The 19,575-nt window shown below is 50.1% G+C and overlaps 2 protein-coding genes across 2 annotated transcripts in view; one reads left to right on the forward strand and one right to left on the reverse strand.

Moving 5' to 3' along the window:
- Slc37a1 (solute carrier family 37 member 1) overlaps positions 1 to 1,630 on the reverse strand; it is a 63,173-nt gene extending 61,543 nt beyond the window's left edge. The window contains exon 1 of the mRNA XM_057751730.1: positions 1,413 to 1,630. The gene's annotated coding sequence lies outside the window, so the exon portion shown is untranslated. The remainder of the gene's footprint in view (positions 1 to 1,412) is intronic.
- Rsph1 (radial spoke head component 1) lies at positions 1,401 to 19,390 on the forward strand. Its single transcript, XM_057751732.1, has 9 exons — positions 1,401 to 1,513; positions 4,719 to 4,832; positions 4,935 to 5,040; positions 10,058 to 10,148; positions 10,573 to 10,708; positions 14,414 to 14,485; positions 17,189 to 17,348; positions 18,146 to 18,280; positions 19,255 to 19,390. The coding sequence occupies exons 1-9, from the start codon at positions 1,460 to 1,462 to the stop codon at positions 19,296 to 19,298; spliced, it is 912 nt and encodes a 303-aa protein (XP_057607715.1). The 5' UTR covers positions 1,401 to 1,459; the 3' UTR covers positions 19,299 to 19,390.
- The last annotated feature ends 185 nt before the right edge of the window (positions 19,391 to 19,575 follow it).

The following is a 19,575-nucleotide window of genomic DNA, read 5'->3' on the forward strand; positions in this document are numbered from 1 at the left end:
TTCCTCAACTGAGAGTCCTTCTTCCTGAGTGTATCAGCTTGACCACTAGAACTAACCATCACAACGACAAGGACGGTTCACGCTAGGCGTGCATAGCAGATTCTAAGTGTCGCACACACAGGGCGGTTGCAGTGGGGGTGTGTAGGCTGGGTCTGTAGAGACGGGCACCCAGTGTGTATGTGTGTCGATCAGCATGCTGCATACTGCCTTCAAGTTAAGGTTCACATTTTATCACACGCTCGCCATTGCAATGGATGGGAGACAGTGTTGGGGTCCTTTCCCCAGGCTCCAGTCCCCTTTCCTTCCTCCAGAATATCTTTATCCTGAAGTTGATTAGGAAGACAGCCCCTTAGCCAGTCTTTGAAGAAAGGTGTACTGGTGTGTTTCCCAGTGTGGGGAAGCAAGTATCCAAGGGAGTCAGTTAGGCTGACCCAGGCTGAAGCCAGAAGGAGGAACCAGGATTGGGTAGTTTGATTTGTTTGCGGTGTTGTTAGTGCAGGGAGGGGAGCTTGGGGACATACAAGGGAGCCTGTGTGCATTTGGGTTTCTGAACAGAGGAAGCTGTGGGATGTTAGGAGGCCAGACACTATTGCAGAAAGTCTGGCTTAGTGGAGGAGTAGGAAGGTCTGAGCCTGAGCATGGGAGTGGGGTCTTGCAGGGTGGACTACCGCACTGGAGGGACATCCCCTCCCAGGAGGGACATCCCCTCCCAGGAGGAGAAGCCAAGGAGAGTCCTTGTGAATGAGTGGGCCTGTGTGTGCGGCATGGCAGGTTGGGCGTTTGAGAGGAAGCCAGAGGCACTAGAGGAGGCACCTGAGGACAGGACAGAATGAATGTGGGTCACCGGCAAGGAACAGACCTGAGCAGAGGTTGGTTGAGATACTGAAACCCTGGCCCTAGGCAGTGAGCATCCGCTTAAGAGGACAGAGCTCATCGCTCCAGTGTTGACGGAAAACAGAAAAGACTCGAGTGTACACGCCTCTGGAGACCACAAACATCTCAACCGTAAAACCTAGAAAGGTTCTGCAGATCCCCGGAGGACCCAAGGGACCGAGAGGCGGGGCTCAGAGTTGAACCGCGCTTTTCGTCCTTCTGGGGGTCCGCATTTTAGGTGGCTCCTTGTGGTGTCTATAAACCAAATCATTGAGGACATTCTAGAGGCCAGTGACACTGTCTAGGTTAGAGGACCAGATCTGCTTGAGTACCAAGTCCCCCCCCCCCCCGCCCCGCTCCTCCCATTTCCCGGCGGCGATTGGCAGAGATACCCTTCCAGTTGCTAGGACACTATCCCAGCCCTTAGCTCCTCCCACGCCTCTCGTCCCGCCCTTTCCCGCCACCCTTTTAGGCTGAGAGCCAAGCGGGCCGGGCAGCGTCTCCATGGCGACGCGGGACGCGGGTGGGGTGGCTGGTACCTGCTTGATACAGACGCTACTCCAGAGATCCTGGCTGAGACCAGATCATGTCGGACCTGGGCTCCGAGGAGTTAGAGGAGGAAGGAGAGAACGATCTTGGGGTGAGAGCTCCTGGCCAGGGAGGGACTTCTGGGGTGCGCCGCAGCTCCGGAGCGGGAGGCGTGTGGACCAGAGGGCCGAGAGGCCGGGGACAAGACCACGCCGGCCACACGAGCGGCGGTGCGTCCAGGAAGTCGCTGTGAAAGGTGAAACGCCGTGACGTCTTGTTTCCACCCCCCTCCCCGCTCCCATCCCGCCTCCCATTAAAGGCGAAGATTTCTAGGCAGAGGGCATGAGAAAAGGGATGGAGAAGGCTGCTTCCTGGCAACTCCTGCATGGTGCTGGGGTGTCCAGGACTTTGAAGATTTCACCACGTGGGTCTGAATCAGTTTCTCTGAACTGTCGCAAGCCACTGGAATCACCTTAGAGGGGAGGGAGAGACTCGCAAACCCGCGATGTGCTCTTTCTTGAGAGCGTTGCGGCCGGCTGTTCCTCCTTAAATCAGAGGATGACCAGTCCCCAGGGCGATGGCTCAGTCCGTAAAGTGCTTACCACGTGAAGCATGAGGACCTGAATTTAGATCCCGCTACCATGTAAAAAGCCGGGCACAGGAAGATCCCTGGAGCTTACTGGTCAGCCTAGCTACGTGGGTGGGCTCCAGCTTCAGCTGGGGAAAAAAAACCGTCTTAAAATTTAAAGTGGAGAGGATTGCGGAAGACAGTGCCTGTCAATTTCTGGCCCCTACAGATGGGTATGAACGTGCCCACGAACAAATAACTGCTGGGAGGGACATGTACATATTCACCTTATTGCACATACCACACACACATGCACAGAGGTCACTAATTTATGGTCTGCTTCTGCTCACATCCAGTTTCCAGCCCTGGCTATCAAAATCTCTCATTTGTCCCCTACCTGGTCCTACTGATCTGTACCATGTTTAAGCATGCAGGTATGATAGCAGACCACCTGTGGATCAGCTTAAAGGATTTCTCAGTCAGGGGTGGGCAGACTGGGAGGTCCTTGGGATGGGAGCAGGGATCCACCCCTTTGGCTCAGGGTTGGCCATCCCAGGAGGCCTCTAGGATGGGAGCAGGGACTCTGCACATTGTGTGTGTTAGTTCGTTTCTGTTGCTGTGATAAAACACCGTGACATATGGAAGAAAGAGTTTATTTGGACTTGGAATTCCAGAGGGATAAGAGTACATCATGGTGGGGAAGGCTTAGAAATAAATCACAGGCATAGGGGAAGACACGCTGGCAGGATCAGAAGCTGAGAATGCCCCTCTTCAAATGTTAGCACAAAGCAGACTGCAAAAGTCAGGGGAGACTATCAACACTCAAAAGTCCGTCCCTAGTGACTTACCTCCTCCAGCAAGGCTTCATCTCCTGAAGGTTCCACTGCCTCCCCAAAGAGTGCCACCAAGAGGGGAATCAGTGTTCAGATAGCTGAGCTAATGGGGACATTCTCATTCAAACCACCACACTGTGGCTTGGAACAGCCCTGAAAGCAATCTGTAATGTCACACGCTTATATTCCAGGCAGGAATTTCTGGGCTAAAAGGGGCTAGAAGAAGGCAAGAAATGCCTACCTGTTGCTTCTAAAGTCTTCCACTTGATGTCCTGTGCCTGTAACAGACACAGATCCAAGGCCACCTATTATGTTCTAAAATGTTTAAATGAGTGTAATTGTGTATGTTTAAAGTATGTAGCTTGATGTTCCAAGCTGGCCATGTTGCACCATTATGGCTATTACATTACATAATATATGCGCTACGCATCCTTGTTTACGAACCAGAGAACATTTATTTTACAAAGTAAGGAGAAGCAGGAGAATAAGCTTGTACTACTTTTTTATTTACTTGTTTTTGGAGTTGGGGCAGAGGTCTGCTATGTGGCTCAGGTTTGGCTTCCAACTAGATGGCTCAAGTGATCCCATGATCCTCCTGCCTCAGCCCTTGCAAGTGGTACTGCTTGCACACATCTTTGTGTATGCTTGTTTGTGTGTGTGTTTCTCTCGGTGTCTGTGTGTATATGTGTGTTTCTCTTTCTCTTGTGTGTTTGTGTGTCTGTCTCTCTATGTGCGTGTCTGTGAATGTGTGTGCTTCTGTGTCTGTGTGTATGTGTGTTTCTCTCTCTTGTGTGTTTGTGTTTCTCTCTGTGTGTGTCTGTGAATGTGTATGTCTCTGTGTCTGTGTGTATGTGTTTCTCTCTCTCTCATGTGTGTGTGTTTGTGTTTCTCTCTGTGTGTGTCTGTGAATGTATGTGTCTCTGTGTATATGTTTCTCTCTCTCTCTCTCTCTCTCTCTCTCTCTCATGTTTGTGTGTGTGTGTGTGTAAGGGGTGAAACCCAGGGTCTTGTACATACTAGGCAGTCCCACTACCACTGAGCTTCACTCCAATCTGATCTACTGACAAGATAGATTAGTAGCTATTTCAGATTGGTTAGAAGTTGTTTCTTTTTTCCTTTTTAAAAAAGATTATTTTATTTTGTGTGTATGGCTGTTTTTTCTGCATATCTGTGTATCACATGCATGCAGTATCTGAGGAGGCCAGGAGAGGGCATTGAATCCTCTGGGACTGTAGTTACCTATGATTGGGAGCCACCATGTGGGTACTGGGAACTGAACCCAGGTCTTCTGCCGAAGCAGCTAGTGCTCTTAATTGCTGAGCCATCTCTCCAGTTCCAGGGTCAAAAGTGTTTGAACTGTAAGTCTTTTGATAGGGAGTTTAAAAATAAGATTACTGGAATCTCTGCGACTCCTTCCCCTCTCCCTCACAGTGTAACTTCCCAGCAGGACAAAGACCTCTGCAGACCACAGGTTCTCCACGAAGCCCACAAGGAAGAGCCATTCTCTGAGGGCATTTCTTTAAGTACTGGATGACTGGAGAAAGTAAAGAGGGAGGTGTCTTTGAAGGCTGGCGACCTGTCCCACCTGCATGTGTTCTTTAAGTGTTTTCCTGCGATGACATACTGCACCTAGCATTCTCCATGCATTGGTTCATGTTTACAGTGTCGGGATTGGCATAGCTAACCACAGGCTTAGCTGCTGGGTGTGGGAGTGAGGCTCCCACCATGGACACTTGCACTGATTGTGAGACCTTGGACCAGGGCTCTGCCCACCAGGCTTGGCTACCTGCTTCACCAGGGCAATGTGACAGTGCCCACAGTAGGGAGGCTTCAGTGATGCAATAGCTCTAAAATGCTTGGCTTGTGCTTGGCACTACTGAACAGCAGCCACAATTACCTTGATTTCTTTTGCCCAGGAATATGAGGGGGAGCGAAATGAACTGGGAGAACGGCACGGAAACGGGAAAGCGAGATTGCCCAATGGAGACACATACGAAGGACACTATGAGTTTGGAAAAAGAAATGGCCAGGTCAGAACTGGTGGCTTAGGAAACTGGTTTTCTCTATTAAATATTGTCTTGGTGCGTGTGGGACTCAGGACTGATAGGAACTGTATCATTGGTGTGTTTCAGGGGGTCTACAAATTTAAGAACGGTGCCCGGTACATCGGAGAATATGTTAAAAATAAAAAACATGGTCAAGGCACCTTTATCTATCCAGATGGATCCAGATACGAAGGTAACATACATCACCATGAAGATGATTCTTGCTTTTGCTGTGCAGGCTGCTTCTGCCATCGAGATTGTCTGTAGATACTAAAGTGTATAAGGGAGTTCACTAGATCTACCACGCAACAACAACAAAATGTGCTCCTTCCTCTATTGTCATAGAGGCTAGGAGTCTTTTAAGTAACTAACATCTAACCGTTTGACTGGTCCTGTGGCAGCACATGCCCTCCTGGAAGCCAGAGTTTAGAGTAAATTAAAGGAGATTCCTGGGTGAACACAGACTCTGGGTGCTGTCTAGACCCATGACAGCCTATGGCATCTTCCCTCTGAAGCTCTGGGTGCTGCCTAGACCCATAACAGCCTATGGCATCTTCCCTCTGAAGCTCTGGGTGCTGCCTAGACCCATGACAGCCTATGGCATCTTCCCTCTGAAGCTCTGGGTGTGGCCTAGACCCATGACAGCCTATGGCATCTTCCCTCTGAAACTCTGGGTGCTGTCTAGACCCATGACAGCCTATGGCATCTTCCCTCTGAAGCTCTGGGTGTGGCCTAGACCCATGACAGCCTATGGCATCTTCCCTCTGAAGCTGTCTTTGTTGTTTTCTATTTTTGCCCAATTCATCTTCTGAAGGTCATGTTTCTTTTTAGACCTTGGAGTCCTTTATCCAGGCATTTTTGCCTTAGTATGGTGTCTTTCCCAGTCTCTGATTGCTTACATGCTAAGACCATGCCTCAGGAAGACTCTTAGCTTATTTCTGAGAACCTCCGGTCCCTATGTACTAGTGTCCCCTGGTGGGCACAAGTCTAATTCCAGAGTCAGGGTGGGAGAAGGCAGGAAATAGCTGTGGACCTTCAGAAAGTGTATGCTGATTTGTATGTCTGAATTTTTTTCTATTCTCTACTCCTTCTGTGCCTGGAAAGGGTTTTCTAGTTTCCATCCGATTTCCAAAAAGATCTGTGCAGTCAGCTTTGAGCGTGGGGACAGTAGGTATGGCTCTTTGTGTCACTTCTTCTCGTCTGAGCGTTCTTATCTGTAGCAGGCAGATGGAATAGATTGATATCTGTGTAATGCCTATGTTCCTGCCTCGAGGGAAGAGTTTGTTGGCAAGAACCATGATGAACTCTGTGTAGCAGCATCACTTTCAAATGAGGGTGACATAGTCTTAATGCAGGCTGTATTCCCACCACTAATACCTGAGATATTCATCTTCAGGGAAAGGAAGGCTTATTTTGACTTTTAGAGGTTTTGCGGCTGGGTTGTTTTTATTCTATGTGCATGGGCGTTTTACATGCATGGGTATTCTACCTGAATGAATGTCAATGAAATATGTGCATAAGTTGTCTGCAGAGGCCCAAAGAGGGTATCGGAGCTTCTGGTGCTGGAGTTATAGATGGCTGTGAACCTGTGGGCTCTGGGAAATGAATTGGGTCCTCTGCAAGAGCAGCAAATGCTCTTAACCACTAAACCGTCTCTCCAGCCCCTGATGTGAGCCTGTGGCAAGCATCACGGTGGGAGTCTTCCGTAGCCCTGGCTACTCACCCTACGGTGGCCAGGAAACGGAGGGGGGAAGGTATGCCCCCCATGACCTGGCTTCTTTCACTAGGTGCTGTTTCTCCGAGGTTCCACACCTCCCAACAGTACTATAGTTGGGGACCAGGCCTTTTGGGGACACCTTTCCAAACCACAACAGTTACCCAACCTGCTTCCAGACAAAACTAAAAGTAACGGATAGCAAAGGAAGGGGGTTATTCCAAACTCCAAGATGGGGCAGAGGCATTTGTGCCTCTGCATTAGACATGGGACTTAAATTGTTTTGTTCCTAAGCCTTAGCAGGTTTGGTTGACCAGAAGCACCATCTGCTTTTTAATGAGCTTTGAACAATTTGATTCAGGGCTTTAATTTAATTCTTCCCAGATCTCTGGGAGCCTAATCTTGTTGTCACTTTGATCTTAGTGTAGATGTTAATACAATTTGGGTTACATATAAAGTACATTAAAAGGGGAGGGAGGGGCTAAGGAAGTCTCTCTTTGAGGCAGAGCTGAGGATTTTATTAAAGATCTTTTAATATCGACTTAGGCATGATGGTCCTACCCAAGTGTGGGTACAGCACCTCCCCACCGAAGGGAGAGACATCAGGAATTCTTAACATGGAGATGAACCAGCTGAAGAGAAAAATCTGCACACCAGACTCATGAGCTCAAGCATGGGTGTTCACACCAAGCAGCCCTCCGTTGTCTGTAGACAACGCCTCTCCAATGAGTCAGTTCCGTTGTGGCTCCCGCTACCACAGCCTCAGGGCCGGCTTATCCTCCCAAGGCTAAGTCATGCTAGAAGTTTCCTGGCTGGTCACACTTCTGCCCAGCTCATTGCTAACTAGGTGCTCCTCTAACCCTGTCTCCTGTCTGGTGGTCTTCCCTTACGGTGTGTGGAACTCACAGAAGCACTGTTAATTGTTTATTAGAAAGGAAACCACAAATAATACTGATGACTAGTCAGATGAACGGGTATGTAGTGTGAGTTCTAGAAGGGTCCAATGCGAGCCTCTGTTCCTGTGAAGTTGGTGTGCACGGCCATGCTGGCATACACATGCCTTCCACAACCCCAAGTCTTATCAAATCTCACTGTTCACACGGTCTTAAGGGCTTCATTGGAAGCCACCCACATCCACACCCACATATCCCAGGTCTGGTGAGAAGACCGAGAATGATGAGAGAAAGTAGGAAGGAATGGTTTTTAAAAATTCAGAAAAAGTTAAATATAAATTTAAAGCAGGAATAATAGGTTTCTAAAAGCCACTCAGGAGCCCTGACTCCAGGCCATCGATCCCTACAGCAGGTGCAGGCCTGCTTCCTCCGAGAAGTCCCACTCACCTGGCACAGGGTTTCCTGGGTGGTGTTGCACAGGCTCCTGGGGCCTCACCCACACGAAATCTAGCATGTTTGCAGTTTAAGTGTCCTCTTTCACTTTTGAAACGTTTCTGCAAAACACACACTTTTCTTGTCATGACAGTCTGGAACCCGGCTCCCAAGGGCAGGAGGAAAGAGATGGATTCCTTTTGTTATGGTCTTTTTGGGTGAGGGAAACTGCCTGAAGCAATGGTTCCAGCTGTGGCCGCTTTGCCCCAGGGTGTGCTGGAGCAGCTCTGAGTAGCTGCAGAAGCCAATTTTGCTCTTCTTTGCAGCTCCATAAACAGCTCCAAATTGGCCTCAGTGGGAATATTCCATGTAGAAACTGGTGGACGCTGCAGACGCAGACACGGTAGTACTGCCACTGAAGATCCAGGACAACCCCAGATCTTCGGCCACGCTGTGCACCATCCCACGATCTTAATCTTTGGATTCCCCATCTCTCTTGCTCCTGTCCCTGTCTCACATCTTATTGTGGTACCTCGTCCCCTTCTTGAGCCTGTGGCAGTTGCCACCCCCATCTCTGTGTATGCCCGGCCAGGCTGCTCTGTGCTGGGCTGTTGTTCATCTTTGAGATCCTGCTCTTGCCTCTGCCCCAGGCTGCTGATCACATGTCATTGGCCTCTGTCTTCACCAGGTGTAAGCTCATGGGGGCCATGTGCTGCCATTTGTGAAGCTGTTCTCCTAGCTCACAAGGCGGCCGGAATGTTTTGTTAAGTAAATGTTGGAGAAGTGTGGAAAATTCTATAGAATTCCCAGCTTTGGATAAACTTTGGGGTTTGTTCACGGGAACACACAGTTTGGATAACTAACATTTTGTTAGCATCGTGTGCGTTCTTCTTACAGTGTACGTGGAAATGTCTCTAGCGTTTGTGTAAGCCAGAAGTTCACACACATCCTAGGGTCCTCTTTAAGGAAAAGGATATAAAGTTGCTATAAAAATGAATCTTCATTTGTACTGGGAAATGGAAATAAATTAAACATTCTTAAATTAAAGAAATGAACTATCATAAACAGCCCAGAATTTAAGCAGGCATCCTGGGGCGTGTTTTAATTAATGGCAGATATCCTCATCGCGTCCACGAGTAGCTTTCTTCCACCACTGTCTTGGCTTTTCTTTAGCCCTGGGGTTGAATCCAGTCCCGTGCCCCTCCCCCCCCAGCCACACACACAAAGCGGGCATCCTTTGCTCGGGCTAGCCAACATCGTCTCCAGAAGAAAGCAGTTTGCCTTGTTCTCAGTAGCGAGAATAGAAGATGGGATCATCCTTCTCTCTTTAAACAAACTGACCTTAGTTAGTCTTACATTCTTCGTAGTTCCATTCTAAGTTCCATCCGGGTAGTATGCTAGTATGTAGCATTCTAGAAAGCTCTATTTGGGTGCTGATTTGCTGTCGGTCACATGTGAGGTTTTAGGTAATGTCCTCTGTGAGAATTCCCTGGTTGGTGTCTTTCCTGTGTGAGCTGTAAGAGTTGAGGAGTTTTTGAGAGACTGACTTCAAATCCCCTTTGGGGACAACACAGTTTGTTGCTGACCTTGCTGTCAATCCAAGTGTTCCAAGCTTCCCGCTGTTTTTCCAGTGTTAGGGTCTTCTGTCAAGTGCATGAGAAATTAGCAGGACCCACCCACACGGAGGGGAGTGGGCAGGCCACGGAGGCCAGGAAAGGGAATGTGTGAGGGAGAGTGAGGCAGTTGGCAAGAGAGCAGCCTTGGGACCAGGTGTTTGGGTGGGGCACAGAATGAGGCTAGACCATCAAGCCTTGGAGATGTCACTGAGTGGCCAAGCACCTGCAAGGCTGATGGCGGAGATCACTGGCAGTGGTTGATTCCTGACCAACTTGTGAAAGGGTGAAAGCAGCTGTGGCTCACAGATCTGTGTCCCCTGGCTCCTAACTCGGCCTCCTTAGCTAGCGCTCCCTGAAGCTAGCACAAGAGGAAGGGGGTGGGAGTGGGTGGAGGGACATCAGGATAGAGGCAGCAGGCTTAGCTTTGAGGTTACAAAGGTTACAAAGCTCTCTCTTCTGCAGAATGCATTGCTTGAATCCCGCTGGGCTAGTGGGGGCCACGGCATCAGTCTGTTCTTCTCATCTAGCTTTGTGTCTGTGTATTGTCCTCTGTAGGGGAGTGGGCAGACGACCAGAGGCACGGCCATGGCGTATACTACTACATCAATAATGACACCTACACGGGGGATTGGTTCAATCATCAAAGGTTTGGCTTCTGCTTATAGTCTCGGGGGTCCATTCGTGGGGGAAGAATAGGATGATGCCCACTTAAGGCAGTCATGCTGCAGGTCAGGTGTGTAGGGGAGGTGCCGCTGAGAGGAGCAGAGGAGGGACTACCGTCTCCTCAGAGTGGGTCAGGGCACATGGGTCCTCCATCCACAGCCCCAGGGAGTGAAGACACAGAGGGCCAGTCTAGTGGAGAGAGGTCAAACAACCCTGCCTCCTCCCAGAGAAATGGGTTCATGTGCAACCTTGTGTTAATGTCGCATGTGTGGGTGGCAGATCAAGCCTTCAAGTGGACACGGATATTGGAAACAAGCTGCCTGTGAGCTGACTTAGGTCCCCCTCAGTCTTAGGGTCAGTGCCCTGTATCAGACAGTGACCAAGTGCCCTTGTCTTGTCCTCACCAGGCATGGGCAAGGCACCTACTTCTATGCAGAAACTGGCAGTAAGTACGTCGGTAGCTGGGTGAACGGGCAGCAGGAGGGTGCTGCCGAGCTCATCCACCTGAACCACAGGTACCAGGGCAAGTTCCTGAACAAAAATGTAAGTGAGCGTGCTGTGTGTTAACACTAAACTTCCAGCCGGGCGGTGGTGGCGCACGCCTTTAATCCCAGCACTTGGGAGGCAGAGGCAGGCGGATCTCTGTGAGTTCGAGACCAGCCTGGTCTACAAGAGCTAGTTCCAGGACAGGCTCCAAAACCACAGAGAAACCCTGTCTCAAAAAAACAAAAAAACAAAACAAAAAACAACACTAAACTTTCAGGGTCCCTTCCAGCCCACCAGATGAGGACAGCGGCACCACTCCAAGCTCTTCTAATGTCCACAGAGCACGGAGTTAACTGGGGTGGAGGCAGAAAGCTGGACCTGCTTCCCTGGGCCCCAGGAGTGCTTTGTATCTTTACTAAGGCCAGTGGCCTTGGTACCAGGGTATCTTCTGCTGGCTGTATGGCCTCTTGCCCTTCCAGCAAACCATGTCTAATGGGAGGTGGATCCCAGAGCTCCCCTCATGCCAGAGGCCAGCCTGCCACTCTTGGTTGGGAGGGTTTTAAGGACCCAGAGAGCTTGCCCTGGGTCTCATGCTCACCAGCTGCTGTTGGGTGGGCTCTAGCTTTGGTGACTGTCTTGTGCAAAGTGAGGAAGACTTGGTAATTGCAAGTCTTCTACCCAGGCATTCATGAGAGCATTGCTCAGGGCTGGAGGGAGACTCCCCAAAGAGAGAGTTTGCTGAGCAAACTGATACGGAAGTTGACATTGGGTTTGGTCAGCCACCTTCATCACTCCTCTTCAGACTCTCCGAGTGCCCTGTTTCGTTTACATGTAACTTGAACCTCAACTGTTGGGGAAATCAATAGGCTAGACTAGCCAGTCTGAAAAAGGAGAGCAGACCTGGAGGCTTTGCTCTGTCTGTTAGTAAAAAAGCTTACAGTTACACAAACCACTCAAGAATACCCAAATTGGCTGGGCAGTGGCGGCACATGCCTTTAATCCCAGCACTTAGAGACAGGTGGATCTCAGTGAGTTCAAGGCCAGTCTAGTCTACGGGCGTGCATTCCAGGACAGGCCCTAAAGCTACAGAGAAACCCTGTGTTGAAAAACCAATAAGGGAAAGAAACAACAACAACAACAACAAATCATAAAGTGTCTTATGTTAGCATTCCTGTCCCCACTGTCCCTCTCCCTTCCCCTGCTCCTCCCTTAGGGCCTCTGTATATTATACACACACACACACACACACACACACACGCACACACATACACATCAGCTTATGCAGAATCAGTTCTGAGCGTTCATGAGACACCAGGACACAAGGGTGCTCCTGCTATTATCTTGCACATCTGGGCATGTGAGATAAAACTCACTGGAGTTCCCGTGGTCCAGACAGAGCTCCTGTCTTGGCTCAGCAGGCCATGCCACGAATGCCCTCCCTCCGCACTGCCATTCTGTTCGCTAACACAAACAAGCCATCTAACACCAAATCCCTGGCAGGTTTTTCAGGTGTGGGGCGAGGGCATCCCCTCAGCTCTGACCCTTAAAGGGAAAGGGACTTTGAACCATCCTAATCTACATTCAGTTCCGTGTGTCTGCTTTTGTTAGCTCTCCTGTTAGAAACCCCTGCTCACCTCATCTGAAAGCATGCTCCATTTTCTAGGTAGCGGTGGTGCCTGACCCTGAAATGAAAGCCAGTAGACTTGGTTGTCATTCTGATAAATGCATTTAAATAGATTAGCGTCCTACTCACCTTTCTGTTGTGATAAACACCATGACCGAAGGCAGCTTAGGAAGGAGAGGGTCTGTTTCATCTCACAGGTCATAGTCCATCACCGAGGGAAGCCAGGGCAGGAACTAGACGAGGGCGGGAATCCAGCAGGGCCGGAGCTCGAAACAGAGACCTGGAACACTGCTTACTGCCTTGCTCACGGGCCATGTTTGCCACCTTTCTTAGTCAGCTCTGGCTTACCTGCCTGGGCATGGTGCTGTCCACCGTGGACTGGGCCCTCTTACATCAGTAAACAGTTAAAGTGCTCCACGGACGTGCCCCACAGGTCAGTCTGACGGAGGCACTTCTGTGCTAGAGGCTCCTCCTTCACAGGCGTTGTTAAGTGGACAATCAGGATGTGCCCCACAGCTAGATCCTGGGATTGCTGAATGTAAAGGGCTGATGTTCTGAAACACCGCAAACATTGTGCGTGGTCTTGAAAAGCTGCACAAATTTACTCCCTCGCCAACAGAACCCGAGTCCCCATCACGGGTCCTCATGACATCGGATTTATCTGCTACATCCTTTGCTTTTGTTCCCTCCCCCAAATCTGATGTGCAAACATTTTTTTTTCTTTCTAAATTGTGTGTTTCCCTGGTTACGAGCCAGGTCAGACATTGTTCATTCTCAAGCACTTGTTTGTGTTTCTGAAATTCTCCCGTCCCAGTCCTTGCTGACAAGGAGGGATGGAGATAGGAGGTGGACTAGCGGGAGAACAAGTCCTTGACCGCTTAGTCAGGACCCTGCTGGCGGTTAGTGAAGAAATGAGGGCAGTGGACAGGCCGAGGAATAGATAACTAGATATGTTCCTCTGAATCACATCATCGGGCAAAGTCTAGGAAGGTGACAGACGCTGCTGTCAACTGATGGCTAAGGGAACCGCTAACGGTTGTATTTTTAAAAGTCTCAGTTGCTTTACCACTTTATAAAAGGGATAGGGAACAGTAAAATTAGTTTGTCCTTCAGCAATAGAGAAAGGTATTTTCCGGAAGGAATATTTAAATGTCATCGTGAACGAAACTAATCGAAATAGGTGACTATCTATGAATGCAGAAATGAGAAAAGAGCCCCTAAATTGACTCCCCAAGGAAACATGGATTTAGTTTCATAAGAAGGAGCGTAATGACTAGAAAACTGACAGCCCAGCGTGGTGGTGTATGGCTCCAGTGACGAGACTTCGAGCCAGCCTGAGCTACGGAATGAGATGTAGTGTCAAAACACAGCAAAACATCACGTTCACACCACTGTTTGTGCAAACAGCAGTGTCGGCATAGCAACGCTGAATGTGGGTAAACAAGGAAGGCACATCATAATTCGTGGTTCAAGGTGAAGCCAAACGTTAGGTGGGAAACACCTGTAAATCTGGGGAGTGGTTCACACTTGGTTTCTAAGTCAAAGTGGCGACAGTGCGTGTCATTGTGACCAGGTTTTTGTTTTAAAATTCCCATGGGGGGTGGCGGGTGAGGTGAGATGGATCAGTGGGTAAAGGGACCTCCTGTCAAGTCTGACAGCTTGAATTTGATACCCAGGTCCCACACGGTGGCAGGAAAGAACCGACTCCGGCAGGTTATCCCCGACTGCCACACACACGCTGCGACACGTGCACCCCACCCCCATCACCGAGTAAATAAATAATTTAACAAATGCTTTGCACTAAATCCAGTGTTACAACAAACAGATCAAAGCATTGGAAGCCAGCCTCTCTCAAGCTAATCTGCCCCCAGACACCGATTTACTGTAGGTTCTACAAAGGAGATGTTTCTTACTCTTTTTAAATGCAGTGAAACATGGCTGAGACCTTCAGAAACAAACCCTCCAACTGCTCCATTAGCCGTCAGTTGACACAACGTTTGTAACCCCTCTCAGACTTGGCACGGTGTGGTCATTCGGGGTGGCTCTCTGGGCCTAGCATAGGAAGTGTTTTGTACTTTCTGTTTGACGTCGACCACGAAGTTGACCATAAAGTGCATTGAGATCCTTTCTCCCCATAGCCTGTTGGTCCTGGAAAGTACGTGTTTGACATCGGATGTGAGCAGCATGGCGAATATCGCCTAACAGACGTGGTAAGTTGAAGAATTCGCATCTGCCCGGTCACCTTGACCCACTAGGTAAAAGGGGATTGGCTCTGAGCCTGCTCCTGGGAGCTCAGCTGCTGAAGTGATCGCTGTCATTTCACAATGCCTGTGGGGTCAGAGCTAGATTTTGTGGCTAGGAACTGGTTAACCTTGAGTTCTGGCAGGTGTCAGTCCCAGAATGGCATCTGAATGCTGGAACCGTCGGCACCCATGTCAGGTGGCTCTTCACATTCTGTGGGCGACCTAAAGCCTAGTTAGCAATACGTTCCTCTGCTGCATTTGACACAGATGTCAACACCAGATTGGCATCAGTGTCATCGTGCTTAGGCACTTGGCACAGGTGTGTGTGTGTGAGGGTGTGTGTGTGTGTGTGTATGTGTGTGTACGTGTATGTCTGTGTGAGCTCTTGATGTGGACACTCAGGCACAGGTGTGTGTGTGTGTGTGTGTGTGTATGTGTGTGTATGTGTATGTCTGTGTGAGCTCCTGATGTGGACACTCAGGCACAGGTGTGTGTGTGTGTGTACATGTATGTGTGTCTGTGTGTGTATTAATGTCTGACTATGCCTGGAGATAGCTGGAGGGTTAGTAAAATTTCCTGGTCTTAGTACTAGTTTGGGCCTCGGACTTATTTATTCCTGCTGTAAGAAGTTTGGAATTTTTTTTTTTTTAATGATTAAGGACAACTTAATTATAGAGTTTAAAAGAAAACCGCCTTGAGGGACATCAAGCTCTAAACCTCAGCAGCGGTCTGGAAGAGCAGAATGGAGGGAAGAAGTGGGGGGGGTGTTGTCTGAGCTGGGCTGGCATAGGGGTCCACCGCGGCAAGGAGTGGGGCTTTAGAGGAAGAGCATATTCAGTATAAGGTCTCTCCTTTCTTGACTTGGCATTTTTGCTTTTTACTTAACCGAAGCACTTTAGGGCCTCTCCCTGGTATATCCACGTTATCAGCTGTTCTGGTTTAAATGAGAAATGCTCCCTGCCCCCAGGAATGCATGCTGATCCCAGACGGTGGGGCTATTTGGGGAAATTCTGGACACGTTAGGAGATGGGACGCAGTTGGAGGAAATGCATCCCCGGGGGTAGGAAATGAATCTCAGGGTGCTAGGTCTCCCCTTGGTCCCTTCCTGTTTGTTCCCGTCCCCATTTCCTGTGGATCATGCTGTAAACTGTCCCACTGTGACAGTCTGAGCCCTCTGAACCCTGGAGCCCAAATACTCCTTCCCTCTTCAAAGTCCTTCTCTCGGGTATTTTGACACAACTACGCAAAAAGAATGAAAATCCTGCCCGTATTAATGACCTCATTTTTACTGGAATTACCTAATCTTCAAATAGGTCATGTTCTTAGATCCTGGGGGCTAGGACAATATCACACTGTCAGAGGGACGCATACAGTTCATTTCACAACACAGAGAAAGTCAACCTCAACACTCTGAGGCGCGCACGCACGGGTTTATTGAGGGTGCCTCAGGATCAGCTGTGAAGGAAGCAGGGTTGGAGAGAAACAGAAGGTGACCTGTGCCGGGACAGCCCTGAAGCTAGGACCGGCCTGAACCAGAACCAGGCAGCAGGTGTGGGCTGTTTGGGGAAGGGTGTGCTGTGCCGTCTAGGGCTCTGTGGCTTTCCCGATGGGAGGAGGTCAGTCCCTTGGGAGAGGGAGGGACTCAAGTTATGAGCCATCAGTTACGCTGGCAACTCAGAGACATCTGCCACTTGGGGAAGGTTCAGCTATTGCCAGAGCACAGGTGTTTTTTGACCACGTTCTCAGAGTTTGGTCCTTGGCTTAGCAACCTCAGGGTCGCTTGGGAACCTATGCAAATTATTAGGCGCCAAGCCTGACCGACTGAGTTAGAAGCAGTGTAGTGGGGCAAGCATGTGTGTTTCAGAGCCTTTAGGGGGACTCCGAGGCAGGGCGGGCTTGGGCACCATGGTCCTTGAGTGCTTGTGTTGTCCTGCCGAATGGAAAGCTATTTCCGAGTGAGCAAGCAGATGTTTGGGGTTCCGTCTACAACTGCAGCTGTCCCCACCTGTGTCCATGAGGTTTTGTAGACTCATTAGGTCGCTGTTCTGATCTCTGGAACTTTTAAGAAAACTACAGAAATGAGGAGTTGACAGATATGTTTGAAAAAAAAAATTGACATGTTAGCTCCAATTCCTGGAGGAATTACCCGTTTACGAATGTTGACCTCCCAGTCCGCTTTTGTTGACTTTGGTCTCTGTACCACGCCAGGAGAGCCCTGTGTGTGTGCCCCTGTGTGTGTGCCCTGTGTGTGTGCCCCTGTGTGTGTGCATTTCCCTGCCACCATGCGGACATCTTGGGCTTCTTAGGGCTTTCTTAAGTAGGAGTTGCTTTATGGTTTACATGGAAGAGCCTGGGACTGGAGTGAAGCAAGGTTTGAAAAGCTTGTCTCCTTGGTAATCCACAGCCGTTGAGGTACATGCCGAGCCCGAGAACCCCTCACAGTGTCCTGGTTATGCTCCAAGGCTTCCTGTTCTTGTCTGGCTCATACAAGATCTGTCTTCGGTCCTTAGATGATGCCACTGGCAGTCACAATTGCTCTGGTCAGGCATGGTGTTGCCCGAAAGCTTCAAGTCCCAGTTCAGAGCCCACCTTTTCCCTGGGGTCATTTAATATTCCAGACCAAATAATGATAGCAATGTTGATGACTTCATATTTTTGCACTTAAAATAGGAAAGAGGAGAAGAGGAGGAGGAAGAGGAGACATTAGTGAGTATCGTTCCAAAATGGAAAGCTCTCAAAATCACAGAATTGGCCCTCTGGACTCCAACCCTCTCCGAGGAGCAGCCTCCCGCTGAGGGACCAGGCCAGGAAGAAGCACTGGGAGCTGCTGGTACAGAACATTCCAGGGTTGTCAGGGCAGTCACCCCGAGGTTGCCAGGGCAAGCACCCCGGGGTTGTCAGGGAAAGCATCTCAGGGTCATCAGGGCAGTCGTCCTGCAGTTGTGAGGGCAAGCATCCTGGAGTTGTCGGGGCAAGCACCCCGGGGTTGTCAGGGAAAGCATCTCAGGGTCATCAGGGCAGTCATCCTGCAGTTGTGAGGGCAAGCATCCTGGAGTTGTCGGGGCAAGCACCCCGGGGTTGTCAGGGAAAGCATCTCAGGGTTGTCAGGGCAAGCGCCCTGGGGTTGTTAGGGACATACACACCTGTCCTCAGACCTGGTGCAGCTGGTGTCTCTGGAAAATTGCCTCTGGGTCAGTTTGGGTGCAGGATGCTATAAGGGCAAGTGTTTGGGATGGGAGTCTCCCAGGGAACAGAGGGGAAGCGTGCAGACCAGCTGGTTGGAAGGAATGCCTCAGCAACCTTGAGGGATTCCCCAGTAACCAGAGTTCCCTTGGCAGAGCCTCTCTGTGGGCATGACTGGGGTTGGGCAGCCGATAGCTGTTGGAAGAAGGACGAGGCAGCATTTCCCTGTGTCCTTTGTACAGTGGTCTCGTGGAGGAAGTTGGGAGATGGGGCAGGGTGATCTGATGGCCAGGCCTGGGCTGGAGCTTGAGGCCGGGAAAGGAGGCCCTGTGGTCAGGAGCAGGAGACCTTGCTGAGCAGACCAGGGGACCCACTTGACACACATGCCTGCGCTCCTGTTCCCTGGTGACCCCATCCTGTCATTCATCGCTGTCTTCATCCCAGGAACGGGTGACGCCTCAGATGAAACCCAGGGTCTGCCGGAAGGCTTTGAGGGCGAGATGGATATGAGGACCGGCGAGGAAGACATGGACACGTTCAGGCAGGAGAGTCAAGAGAACGGTTATGACATGGACCAGGGTAAGAACACATGCCCTGTGGAGTGGACAGAGCCTGTGTACCCGAGGCTAGCCACACACCACAGGAGGGGCAGGCTTCTCCTTCCTCTACTGTGCTCTCCTCAGACCAGGCTGAGGGACCTGAATGAGCCTGGAGAGACCAGCATACGTTTAGCTCAAGTCCAGTTTGTCTGCCAGTTGAGCCTGACCGGGGCAGGAGCTGGCCTGTGTGACTGGTTCTTAACGCTCTCCCTCAGAACTAGACGTGTTGGGAGCAGTTCTGTCACAGTGGTTTAGAGAGAATCTGAAAACTTACACCTCTGCCGTTCACAGAGAGGGGATCCCACCTCGGGTTCCCAGAGCCTTTGAAAAAATTTTTCCCCACCGGGACCCCTTTGATTTAATCAGGTGGGGTTCTTGTCTCCTAGGATCTTGTTCTTAGGAGAGGGCTTAGGGACAGCCTGTGCACCCGAGGTTGCCTGCTCCCCTGGCTAAAGGTAGCAGCATGGGATAAGGACCTGTCTTAGTTAGAGATGCCATGACCTCAGCATTTGGTTAGGGGTGGTGGTCATCACAGTGGGAAGCATGGTGGTGAACAGGCAGACATGGTGCTGAGTTCTACATCCAAATGGCCAGGCAGCAGGAGGAGTGAGCCACTGGGCCAGGCTTGAGCTTCTGAAGCCTCAAAACCCACCCCCAGTGACACACTTTCCTCCAACAACGCTATACCTCCAATAGTGCCACTTCCTATGAGTCTATGGGGGTATTTTCATTGAAACCACTACAGCACGTATCTGTATCTGGTGGGAATACACGCACGGACTTAGATTTTTTCAGCAATAACTAATGTGAACATTGTAATAACACACCTAAGAGGCGGCCTCCCTTAGCCTAGGGACCTGAATGCCTGCAGAAAACAGGGGTAAATGCTTAAATACCTGTAATCATCTTTATCATTAACTTTTATGTTTCTCTTGCATTTTCTTTCTTTCCCAGGAAATGCAAACTTTGACGAAGAGCAGTCAGACCTCCAGGAGTAAGATGGAGGAGGTGGAGGAACAGGGGCACACCAGCCCGGCCTCAGTTAACTCCGGGCAGCTGGGGCTGGCGCCAACCAGCCCTCAATCTTTCTCTCTCAGTTAAGTTGTTCTGCAGTTGGAAATAAATCTCTCAGTGTTCAGTGTTTGTGAAGGAGCCTCCGCCACAGCTTCTGTGGATTGGTTTCCAGCCGCTTGTGGGCATCGTTTCGTGGAGAGGGTGAAGGATTGTGGACTTCTGGTGTGCACCACACATAAAACACGGCTTCTGGAGTGTGCC

Source organism: Chionomys nivalis, chromosome 19 (assembly GCF_950005125.1).
Source record: "Chionomys nivalis chromosome 19, mChiNiv1.1, whole genome shotgun sequence".
NCBI classification, from domain to species: domain Eukaryota; kingdom Metazoa; phylum Chordata; class Mammalia; order Rodentia; family Cricetidae; genus Chionomys; species Chionomys nivalis.